General features: G+C 41.2%; 1 protein-coding gene across 1 annotated transcript in view; it reads right to left on the minus strand.

The window, feature by feature from the left end:
* Window positions 1-4,525: 4,525 nt before the first annotated feature.
* The window catches only part of LOC311286473 (uncharacterized protein), a gene marked incomplete at its 3' end in the record, with an annotated part of 38,886 nt that continues 30,223 nt past the window's right edge, over window positions 4,526-13,188 (minus strand). The window contains exons 10-12 of the mRNA XM_084402689.1: window positions 12,213-12,279; window positions 12,045-12,137; window positions 4,526-4,602 (exon numbers count right to left, since the gene is read on the minus strand). Coding sequence (XP_084258815.1) covers window positions 4,526-4,602; window positions 12,045-12,137; window positions 12,213-12,279 — 237 coding nt within the window. The remainder of the gene's footprint in view (window positions 4,603-12,044; window positions 12,138-12,212; window positions 12,280-13,188) is intronic.

The raw sequence follows: 13,188 nt of genomic DNA on the forward strand, positions 1-13,188 counted from the left end.
AGATAATGTTATGCCTTAAATAAAAGCAAATTCTCATGCTTTTCTTTTCAAGCCATGCTAATTAATTCAGTGCTTTCCAGAAACAAATTATGATACTGAAACCAAAGATAAATCATGCATTTAATCGAAGCCATTTATGATGCTTTACGATGCGAAATAATAAAGAAAACAAAAGCTACTCTTTGGAAAATGTTGCGCCATTGTTTTGAAATCAGTGTCACACTATTTAAAAGTGCAGTAAGTTAGTGGCATTTCTCCATTTAATCACAGTAATTACTGCGTAATGCTAAAAGACTCAATGAATTCAGTCAATGAGAAACAGACGGAGAGAAGCGGAGAGAGCGAGAGAGACAGAAAACTTGTGGCCTATTATAGAGCATATTATAGAGATTGATCAAAAATGACAGCGCAGGAAAACAAACTAACAGGAGAGAGAGAGAGAGAGAGAGAGAGAGAGAGAGAGAGAGAGAGAGAGAGAGAGAGAGAGAGAGAGAGCGAGCAGAAGGACGTCTGATTGATCAGTGCCGACTGGACGGGATAGAGGAGGACAAGGGGAAAAAGAGGAATGGGAACGTGGCGGGACGTGCCGGGACAGTCGGAGGGAATGGAGGATCCAGAAGAAACAGGATCTGAACACCTGCATGAAGAAACACCTCCTCATTCTCCTGATGGACTTCAGCAGATTCAGGCAAACCGGGAGCATTCCTGAACGTTCTCTCAAAGTTATGAACGAACATTTTAAAACTATTACACACAACAAAATCACTAAAATGAAAGTAAAACCAGGCGAGGAAGATCGTCACTCCTCCTCTAAAGATAATCTCAGGCCCTGTTTACTCCAGGTATTAAGATTTTTTGGTTGATCGGATCTCAAGTAGTCGAGGGAGACACATTCCCGTTCACACCTGAGGCCAGATTTACTAAACAGGGCAAATTAGCATGAGAACGCAATTCCCAAAACAGCCCCGATTGGAGTGGAAAGTTTTGCGCGAGATCTACTGACGACACGCAAATTAAAGAACTCAGACTCAGTCAGATCATTTCCATTATGACCAACGCAATCTAGCAGGTAGAGTCTGGTTTAAGACGTGCTTTTGTTGGGGGGTAAACACCAGTGCATTGACGAGCGCAAACCTTAGTAAATCACCTTGTGTGATTCATTTAAATACTCTCCTTGAATTTTGCGTCTGAAAGGGAAACTCCTACAAATGCATATGCAATGAGATCAGCCGCAAAAATAACTCAGTCCACGCCTTCTCAGCGATAATTTAGTCTTTAGTAAATCCTGACAGTAGTGTTTTAACGCCACAGAAGGGTTTGCGCTGGAGCAAGCTGTTATTAAATCTGGCCCTTGGTGTTTTAATCCGTCTCTTTTGTCCACGTTCAGTCACTTCTGTCCTGATTTCTTCAAGGGGAGGGTCTAAGGGTGGGTAAATGAATGGGCTTTTTTAGATCTTTCCATCTAATGGACGAAATAAGATCACGCAATTTACATATGAACACGACCGGAGACGACGGAAAAGCACACTTGAGCCGCAAGATCATGCCGAACGCTGTGAGTGTGTGTTAGAAATCAGGAATGGTGGGAGAACATTGTGCTTTTCCTCTTCAAACCAAACCTGGGTCTTCAGTCTACAAAGCTTTAATCCCATCTGGCTAGAGCGCTTCCCATAATGTGAACACATTCGGTCAGTAGGTGGAGAGTAGACGGTCTTCAGTGGCGGTTTGAACACATTCGATCACATGAGCGTTTACACTACGAGAGCAATCCGGTCGAATGTGTACCTCTGGAAGTGGTTGAAAGCGGACAAGCTTACACCTGTATTTAGTGTCGTCCACTTGTGATCCGATCAACCAAAACTCATCTTAATACCATCTGTAAAAAAAGGGCCTGAGATATTTCATAATACACATGAATTAAAGGTGCAGTCTGTAAGAATGACAGCTAGTGGTCGAAATCGGTACTGCAGTCCAAATTCAAAATATCAGTTTCCCCGCCTCCTCAGACTCGACGCTCACGAGGGTTGCCAGTTTGAGAACACGCAACAGGAACGAGCGCAACTGACAACGAAAGCCGAGGAGACTTACACACTGTAAGTTGATGAGTTGATTTATCCGCGTTTTAATATGCTTTCGTTCATAGAGATTTTTAGATGAATATCGAGGCTTTTTAGGTTGGGTAGAATCTGCAATCTCTGACCCAGTTTGCTTGCTGGCTGCAATACGCTGTGTTTTCCATCAACTGGCATCCCAGTGTGTCGAAATACTATTGGCTGAACTAGTAGTGGGCGGAGTCACACAGACTAAGGCAAAAACACACATTCGAACACGCAAACGCACATTTCAAAGTAAAATAACTGGCTGTAGAAGTGTTTTTCAGAGAAATTAGTACGTGAACTTATCATGTTTCCTAAATATCTGCAAACATATTATGGTATTTTTATGCTTAAGGGTACGTTTACACGACAACAATATGCTTAATATGTTTTTTCACGTACAGAACGACACCATTGTCAAAACGATCCCCATTCACACGGATCCGCGAAAAAGACTAAAAATGCTGCATTCTGCTGCCAGGCCAGTAGATGGCGATGAAACACTATAGACTGAACACGTAATGTCATCATCTTCAGACTGTTTACACTGAGACCGTTTTCAAAAACGTGCACTTCGAAACCCCTTTTCAAACCTTTGCATTTTCAGGCACCCAAAACGCCATTGTCGTGTAAACAAACGGCCAAACCGTTCAGTTCACCGTTTTAGTTGAAAACGGTGACGTGTAAACAGCCGCTTAGTAGAGTGAGAGAGTTACACACAGCACCTTTTACCATGAAACTGTGCAGTGAGAAGGTGAACTGGTTTCAGGAGCGTCAGAATGACAGACGACGAGCAGCTCTGGAAGCCAGCTCTGAATATATGGAGGAATTCCTCAAGACAGACACACATTCCCATTCCCATTCCCATTCCAAGCTGCCATTGCTTTCACTGAATAAAACATCACAACAGACAAATGACAACACAAGAGAGCTCAACAGTCTCCATCTGTGAAGGAGTTTTCTCCTCGCGCTCTTGAGACGTGACATGTAGGCCTGAACACGTGGAGGTAATTATTCCCCACCGCTGTTGTTTTAACAGGCAGGAATGTGGGAGGAATGTGGGCAGAAAGACACAAAGATGTTGACTTGGCTGAATTTTCCTCAGCGGTTAATGTCTGTCTCGTATTCCTTCATGCTGTGTATCGCGGTTTTAGGATCCTCTGAAAAGATGCTGTCTCATTGCATTTTTTGATCTGTATTACAATTGAATTTAATGCAAAAATGCACACTCTATGTGCACTAGAAGTTAACGTTTTGGACACACCGACTCAACAAAAACAGTCAAATAACACAAATGGAAGTACAGAAACTTCACAGGGTGCAACACGGGATGCATGAAGACAAGCGAACTTGAATAGTTGGGAACTATTGAAGGACAAGTGTGATTAAAAATAAGAATGTAATGTAATATTTAATGTATTAAAGAAAGAATAAATAAATCAAAATGTAAACAATACTTCATGATGCTTTTACTTCACTATCCAGCTGTTGGAGGCAATTCTTCCAAAAGCTTCTCTCATCATCCATAGTTTGTTCGAACAGATAGTCCTGCCCCACACACACACACACACACACCACTGGTAAAGTAAACAAAGGTACAGATGAAAGAAAAAACACACAAGCATGACTTATAAAACACACTCACACCCTTCAGTCACCGACTGTGTCAGCAAGTTCTCTGTCATCAAAACTATTATTTCGGAGGAACTGCTAAAATGTTCTGTGATTTTTACCCACGTAGGAAATGTTCCTGATTCGACATGCTTGATGGACGTGGAACGAAGCCAAACCATTAAAACTCAAACAATCAACCGATCTTTCCGACTTATTTTATCTCTCTGATTTTAGAGGTAAGTAAGGGCTAAGATTATTTATTAAGATAGTTATTCCAAGAACAACTAATGATTTCCAAATTCTGTCTGCAACAAAAATGACCCATATCTGATGGAGCAGATTTCATTAAAGGACCTCCGGTGTTTAATAGACAATCTTCTGTACTGTCAGCAGCCTTAAGACTGCAGAGTACAGACTATAAGTTTGCAATAAAAATGGCCTGATGGGACGTGCACACCTTCCCATTCACACGCAATAATCTTCAAAAACACTTCGGTTCTCGACGCTCTTGATCAGCATGCAGACTTACACTCGTGAAGTCATTGGACTCAAATCAACAAAGCTCAAATGTGAAATAAACATAGAGATGTTGTGCTTGAGATATTGGACAAAAGTCCTGTCCAGTTCTCAACAGTTCTCAATGTGGAAAGATCCCAGCAAGCAATTTTGAGATTAAAGGCCCTTCCACACCGGACGCGTATCGAAAAAGCGAAACGAATAAGCGAATAGTTCGCGTCAAAACTATTCACATCAGCCGCGACGCGAATTTGCGACTTCTGTGACGTTCAGAGCTTCAACATTCCAAAACTTTCGCGTCAACAGCTGAGAAACATGGACACTTCATCATCATCATCATCATCATCATCATCATCATCATCCAGTGAAGACGAGCCTGAAGGGGAGTATGCTAATGTCCACTCTTAGTTTCCTTTTCCTCTCTCCTTTTCCTCACACAGGTGTCCCTGAGGGTTTTCCACAGTTTTTTTGCGTCTTCAACTAAACACAGTGCGTTTTGTAATGTCAATACACATTACATGTAACACACGAAGTAACAAGTTAAAATCATTCAACTAGAAACTGTAGATATCACACAAAGAATGTATAGTATACTAAAAGCAGCCCTAAATTGTCTCACTACATTTTGTTACATGTTCAAAGTAAACACGGTCTCTGTCTCTATCTTTGACGATAATAGTGTTAGCTTTCTATCCCAAATGTAGTTTAGCCTGCTAGCCTACACAGCACAGGACTACACAACGACTAAAACTTTCACACAACACACTCACAGTCGAGATAACTGAGTTGGTTGGCAATGCTACGCCACACATTGTCTTGTCCTTGTAGAATGTGATTGGCTGAAGCCTTTTCTGTCGCCGCAAAAGTGAAAAAAATCGACATCGAAGCGAAAAAAATAAAAGTAATTTTTCGCGTTCGGTGTGGAAGCGCTCATTACACTCATTGTGTCAAAATCGCGTCCAGTGTGAAAAGGACCTTTAAAGACGTCTAATAGCGTCCAAACACAGCCCAGACGTCTAGGCTAAAACAAGGCAAAATTTGAATTTGATTCATTGAAAATTTGATAGAAGTCTAAACCATCGCCCAAGAATAGACTAGTCATCAATTAAATAATAATGAGTGAAGAAATGAAACCAAACACCTTGTAATCACTGTTGACTTTGCTTACATGATGGAATATCATACATCTTGCAAGTTATTTTGGCAAGAAACCAAATTCAAGGTTATTTTGGCAAGAAGTGTGTTCCTCATAGCCGGACTATATCGGGTCTATAGTTAACCTAGACGGTGAAATGATGACTATTGCTTGCTGGGATTGCCCGAAGCCATTCCCCAGACACTATAGCCCTATTCGGACGGGACTAGTTTAACATGGAGAGGTGGGGTAAAGTAATTATCACCAGAGCTTCTCTGTGATGTTAGTCCCGTCCGAATGTGCATCTCAGTGATCATCACGGACAATGTTGGTAAAGATTACGGCGACTTTTACCTTCAGTAAAAAGTTCCGGAAAAATAACCTCAGGTACTACTAATCCTGTGCGAATAGACCCGCTGTAAATATGTACATAAATATTTTGTCATTTCATGTTTAAAAGTAGTTTTCCACGTTTTTTCAAGTATGGAGACGCTCGAGAAAGCGTTCAGTTGCGTTCTAGTCGCTGGGACGAGTCTGTGGCAAAACTCAAGTGTTTTCCACACACCATTCAGATCAGAAAGAAGATCGACAGCACTTGTTAGAGGCACGAAACATCTTTTAGCATTAGGTAAGTGCCTATTACCACCACAATCCAATCTGAAGTTAATTAATACATCGTTCGACCGGACATAACTCTTATATATATATAAATATAGATTATGGGCCCTATTTTAACGATCTGAAACGCAAGTATCAAGCACGAAACGCAAGTAACTTTGTGGGCGGGTCTCGGGCGCTGTTGCTATTATACCGGCGGGATAAATGACTCTTGCTCCCGACGCAAATCTAAAATGTGTTGGTCTGAAGTAGCTTCATTACTCATAGGTGTGGTTTGGGCGTAACGTGAAATAAACCAATCAGAGCGTCATCTCACATTCCCTTTAAGAGCAGACGCGCTTGTTCCATGGCGGATTGCTATTATAACGGCGGATTTGCCAGGAGCGGTTCACAGCCGAGGAGACCGACGTTCTCGTCAGGGCCGTAAAACACAGAGAAGTGACATTGGGAATGGAGAAACACACACAGATTAGCTTCGGTTAAACAGGCGTATAATAATTTGGGTAAATGTGTAAGCTAGATTTATGCCTATTTTTTCACATCTTCATGGACACCACAATGATTTCCCTCGTGTGGAATATTTTTCCTTGTAATAATGTATGGTTTTCTAAAAATGAGAACTGCTGCGTCTGTGTAGATGAGAGAAGCAAAGTGTGTGTGCACACGCTACATTATGGCCAAGCATGCGCCCTTAAAATAGCATCTGAATAACGCGCCACTGACTTTAGACGAGGTTTCTCCTGGTCTGTGGAGGAATTGTTTTCTGAAACTGCAAAATAGCACCAGGGAACGTTTGCGCCGGAACATGCCTCCTCTTTTCCCTGAACCGCCCCCGGGAGCGCAAGTTCATTCCCTAATTTACCGACGTGCGTCTGTGGAGGGAAAAGTCCGCTGTGCGCGGGTGAGAAATAGGAATGATATATGCGTCGTGTACAAAGTCAATTGCGCTGGTGCAAGATAGGGCCCTATATATGTTTGCGCATGTGATATCAGGAAGCAGCGTAACACACACATGAGAACAGGAGTGACGGCGAGGCGCAAATCGAGTTACTCTCCCACTTCTGCTAGTTTTACTGAGATATCTTATCCCGTGCGTATCTTATTGGCTATTAATATTACAGATGTTCTGTGGTAAAATTACATTACTCCATCTACCCTTGTAAAGCTAATCCAGTCCGAATAGGGCTTATGTATACACAAATGACATTATTCCACCATTGTCTTCTACAGGTTAAATGCACGGCGCAGAAGACCTCTGCATGGATGGCCGCTCACCCCAGGTGCTGGAACGAGCAATTTCTGGCTCTTAATTAAAGGGCACCACCGCATTATACTTCACATTAGAAGTGCAGCCAAATAAACACTGCTGCAAGATGCACATCAGACGTTTGGCTGCAAATCTGGGTGCCCCAGAAAAATAATGAAGGATGGAGCCAGTCACTTTTTCCATGCACACGAGATCAATTAATTTTTACGACCATTTGTTAGTTTTTCAGAGGGACAGATGGATTGCATTCATTTATCACCTCCATTTGTGCTGGGCTGCAGGCCTTTGGCACCATCCTTCGTGTTCTCATTTCAGATGTGTGAGATCCTGGCACTCCGGGAAACTGTTGCGGTGTTGATCGCTTGAGTTCGGCCCTTTGAGGACTCGGTTAGCTCTCATCAGATCAGAACATTCATCATCTTCGCAGAGCTGACAGCCAGAGGTGTTACCTGAAATTAGACACAACTTTGAAAGGTATATTGACTGGATGTTCTTACCACTCGAAGAGTTATTTAACCGTTTTGATTAAACAAACTTGATATTCTGTGGAGTCAACAAATACCAACTCGTTTTTTGTGCCAAATCCTAGTGAGCTGCTATAAGCACAGTGAAGGGAAAATTGGTGGACTGATGAAAATTGTAAGGGAGCGTGACATCCTAGTCAGATCAGGCAAATCCCATGATGCATTGCAATGAAATCGGAGAAAAACGATGGTGACCAGAATCAAGGAATGTTGATAAAAAGTGTATTTGTATTTATTCATTAATTATTGAAAAGTATAAATTATTGATGTATGGAAGTACATCAAAATGGATTGTTTTTTGTTTTATTTGTTTGTAAAATGGGTGCGTTCAAGTCTTACTGGGATGTTCGCATTTACAAGTTGGGAAGTCGTAATTATGTCAGGTGTGTTCAAGTCAGAGCAAGATGGCAATGCACCTTTTCTACAAAATAATCAGCAAGATTTTTAAACTCTACTTCTACAAAATGGTAAATAAAAGAATGGGCAGTAGTGTGTTTTTGCATTTTAATGTTTCTATTCAGTATATGAAGATGCTGTAAATTGAATAGTTATTGTAATTGTACAATATTATCATATTTGGTAAATGCAATGTAGCATTATTGTAAAACTTTTTTTTTTTTGGAGAAAAATTTAACTGTATTCATTGCATCTGGCATGTTTTCTCACTGACGCACCTCACACTCGACAACTTAAATAAAGTTCTGAATGTCCCACTCATAATTAGTGGAGGTGATAATGTGCGTTCAACACGTAAATGCTTTTTCCAGCATTACTTGAAGACACCATGTTTTTTTTCCTTTAAACTATCATATATACGCCATTGTTAGCTTGCAAATATCAAACTGAAATCACGTTAGCTATTTTCCACTGGCAGAACGCCAGTGCTGGAGGCAGTTCCCGATTTGGCTCCGTTCGCAACGTTTTAACCAAAGAAAAGGGTTTGGGTTGGAAAATTGGCAATGTTTGTGAGTAATTTATGTTGTAACATTTGCCTTCCATGTCTGTGTGAGAATGTGGACTGGTTCTGAGAGAGAGGTGCTCTGGCACCAGCATCATTTTGGTGAAAAGGAGTATATTTGAGCATTTCTCCAACTTAATCTGAGCTGATGACAGGCCCAGTGTCTAAGACAAACGTTAAATCCGCTGAGGAGGTGGTTCTGGTGTGCTGTAGATCTTGTTGGAGTGCTGAACCCATGAACAACGAGAATGAGAGTTAATTGAGAACACACCATTTCCAGATGGTCACCACAAAAAAAAAAAAAAAAAAAAAAGAGCTACAAGAGGTGGAAACCCAGTACAATTAAACCAGATAGCTGCCATATGCACAGAACAATACCCCACTAACCTGCTCTGTACCACACTATTCATAATGCCCTGACAAGCGCATGTGATCCATGTGATGAAGGTCAGTATTTGAGAGGGAGAATTGTGGAAGTTTGGGAGGCAAAAGTAAGAGACGGCAAGAATGAGGAGTGGAGATAAATGGAAATTACAGTTTCAAGACTATTTGTGACTCTGGACCACAAAACCAGTCACGAGTCCATTTTTTTTAAATTGAGATTTATACATCATATGAAAGCTGAATAAATAAGCGTCCCATTGATGTGTGGTTAGTTAGGATATGACAATATTTGGCCGAGACACAACTATTTGAATCTGGAATCTGAGGGTGCAAAAAAATCGAAACATTGAGAAAATCTCCTTTAAAGTTGTTCATTTATGTTCACGATTGTGCTGCATTCACTCACAAAAATACATGTTTTATATATTTACGGTAGGAAATTGACAAAATATCTTCATGGAACATGATCTTTACTTAATATCCTAATGATTTTTGCCATAAAAGAAAAATCTATAATTTTGACCCATACAATGTATTGTTGGCTATTGCCACAGATAAACCCGTGCGACTCGTGACTGGTGACGGGATCCAGGGTCACATTTGAGCACATGAAGATGGACAACCTTACATTCATCGGGGGAAAAATATACAGTAGTCATCATTTGAAGTAGATCACAAAAGTTCATCAAAGTCGTCCTAAGACAAGACAATTCATGTATAACTTTGATGAAAGCTTTTGATCCACTTCAAATGTTGACTACTGTACATTCATTTTGTTATCATTGAGATAAATGGGAATATGCTGTTTCAAGAGCACAGGAAGATTGACAACATTAAATTCATCAGGGGAAAAATATACATTCATTTTGTTATCATTAATGTCCTAATTAGTGGCAGTCAAGACAACGAGTACCATCGGAACTTTTATTTCTATTTTTAGTGTGTTTTACTGAACAGCCAGAGCTTTTGGCAAGCAGTGAGATGGCAAAACTCCCCCCTTTGTCCTTGATATCACTGAACCACAAAAAGCTTTTCAGAGAGAGGATAGGGGAAAAGTTTTCCTAGTCCGACTTATCAAAAGAGATCATTGGCCTATAGTTTGAAAGATATCATCCCTTCACTGTTTTCTGTGGCCACGTATATTTCTAACCAAGATCTGTGAAACATCAGAGGGATTTTCTCTATTTCCCATGCCTTCTAAGCAATAGAAACACACGTGTCTCAAAAAGTATTGGGACGAGGCCAGGTTTAATTCAGTAGGATTTCCAAAAGCAAGGATCACTACAACTGCTGTTCATACCAAGGGTTAAGAATTTGAGTCACTTTTTTTTCTGTGTGAGGTCAAAAATGAGGTCAGTTCTGCCTGTGAGACCGAGATATTATTTGTCTCCTCTGACGTTCACTCCACTGTGCATACTTCGAGTTTACAGTGGCTCTGGGATTGTTTAGCTGAATCTCTTGAGCATGCATACTATTGCACACTTCCATTTGCACAGGTGCAGCCGCTATGGGGAACTCAGCAGTAGACGTCTTCATCCGTAATTTATGTTGAAAATGTTCCACCTGGTACAGGCAAAGAAGACATAGTATGCTATGTGGTCTTGCAGTAAAAAAGCAGTATAGGACATAATCTTCCATATTCATCTTTCACCAGCCTATAACACGACCAAAGCACTCAGTTAGCGGTTGTGAATCTGGCTTGGCTACTCCATAGGCCCAAATGGACCATGCAGAAATGAAAAGGAAAATACTTACCAAATACAGAACACAAACCACAAGCAGTCAAGCTGGCAGAGTTGAAACTAGGTCAAGATTAGTCCTCCTCGCTCTGCTCCACCCGTCCTTCTATCTCTGATAATGACCATAAACAAAGGATAAGACATTACTGTGAGATCTACTCTGAGCTGTTCACTATCCTCAGTGTTCAGATGATCTTTTGTTTATTGGATACGAATAGCTTTGGATTAAAGGTGCTTATAAAGCCTACATGTAGAGCACAGCCAATGTTTACATCATTAAATCGTATTAAGCTTTATATATTGACAATATATTCGCTGCTCGCTCTCTGGATCTCGGCATTGGCTGCTAAAAAAAACATGCGTCTGTTAGTCACTAGACTATACTCTAGGAAAATGTATTTTATTGTATGGCAAACGAACTGGTTGTTAAATCAATCAGCAGTCACTGTAAAGACAAAGCTCCAGACCCTCAGGTTGACTTTCCACATAATCTCTGTCAAAACGTGCTTTAGCTTCTGAGTTAAAAAAAACAAAACAGCTTTCTCTAAGAAAAGAAAACAGTTGAGAAGAATGCTAATTTCTGTCCTGGCATTCAGAAAAGAAATAGAGAGCACAAGACAAAAGAGAAAAGTGCAAGCCAAATCTTTTGTTAATCTCAATGGACTCGTGGCGCCTTGCTGTTTTCTTGTGGCTTTATGATTGACACTGTAAATAGAGTGATGGCTACAAAATGCATCATTTCAATATTGAACATTGTGAACAGACCATGTTCAGAGTCAGCATGGAGCCTCGAAAAGAAAATGCCCGGGTATATATCACACAATAGAGACCAGATCCAGACACACTACCCACTGGGAAGGGCCTGGAAACCATGGTGAACACGACAATGGATCAAAGGCCTGCTCTCAGCTGACTCAGGGAAACATGCATGGCTTTTAGCGTGTTTATGTGAGCGTGTGCGAGAAGGGGGGATATAAGAGCGGGTCAAATATGAGGGAGGCCAATGCTAAAGAGAAAAACCAAGAAATAGGATAGAAAGAGGAGGATGTTATTGTATATGTGGCCATTCGTTTGTTTACTCGTGTGTCCTCCTTGTTTACAAGACTACGTTCTTCATTGGAGACATTCGGGTCCCCCCCCCTCAAGAGCTCAGATCTTCCCGATGTTTCTCAATGAAGCAAAGTTGACCTCACAGCCTCGGACTAGTTTAGGATCAGGACCCAAAGTCCCGCGGCCTTCCAACCAGTTCTGGCAGGTGATGAAAGCCACCGGGCCGAAGGGGGCGCCTGTTCGCAGATAAAGACCAGCGGGTGAAGGGGGGATTGGCAGATGCCATTAGATGGGCTACACTACGGGCACACTGAGCGGCTCCTTCACAGAGATGCCATTATCTTCCTCTGGCAGGACTTCAATGGAGGTCTTATCACCCTAATGGACACAGCAGGAGGTGCTGACAACAGTGCAAACCCCAACCCCCATCCCTCATCCAACCAACCGCTCGATTGCACCATGCGCAAGGAAAAGACAATCTGACCCCTATGGCTATAGAGATATTGTATACCTTTAAGCTTTGATCTTTACCTGGGACTCCAAGTCTGTAATCTTTGCATCAGCGATTGCATTATTCCCTAGCTTCCTTTTTATACAAGCATGGGAAAAACCTTATAAGGATTAGTAGCTTATGTGATTTAAAGGGAAAGGCAGTGTATGCATCATGTGTGTTATGACCCTGGAGAGCTGTAATTAGAAGTGAACATTTCCTTCCTCCATTCAGACCGTCAAGCTTCAGGGCAGAGATTCCCCATTCTGGATCTATGTACTTGGGTGGTCCATTAAGTAAAGAGGTTGCATGCATCAGGCCATTTCATAGGGTGTGTTCACACTTGTCGCCTTTGGTTTGCTTAGTTGGGGACATTTAATATTCAACAATATTATTGATATGCGTGCATTGACACCATTATATGAGAACTGAACTGAGCTGGACGATCACATCACGGTTTTCTCCAGAGTGGCTATATATATAAATGTATATACTGTATAACTTTTTTACAACACAAATGAACCATCACTGATCTTACTTAAGCTGGACTATGAAATAAACTTTATTGCATTATTTTCCGGTTATCACTGTAGAGTTGCTTTGAAACAATCTGTATTGTAAAAAGCACTGTATAAATAAAGGTTTACTTGACTTGGTCCGGACCAAAATAAAAATGTAGTCCTGGTCTGCTTAGCGTTCACGTTGGCATTTTAACACCGAACCTGACGGCATAGGGATATGTTCACAACCTGATTGGTTGGCTTTTATTACGTATATTTGGCGTCAAAACTTACCCA

This window comes from Rutilus rutilus, assembly GCF_951802725.1.
Source record: "Rutilus rutilus genome assembly, chromosome: 2".
NCBI classification, from domain to species: domain Eukaryota; kingdom Metazoa; phylum Chordata; class Actinopteri; order Cypriniformes; family Leuciscidae; genus Rutilus; species Rutilus rutilus.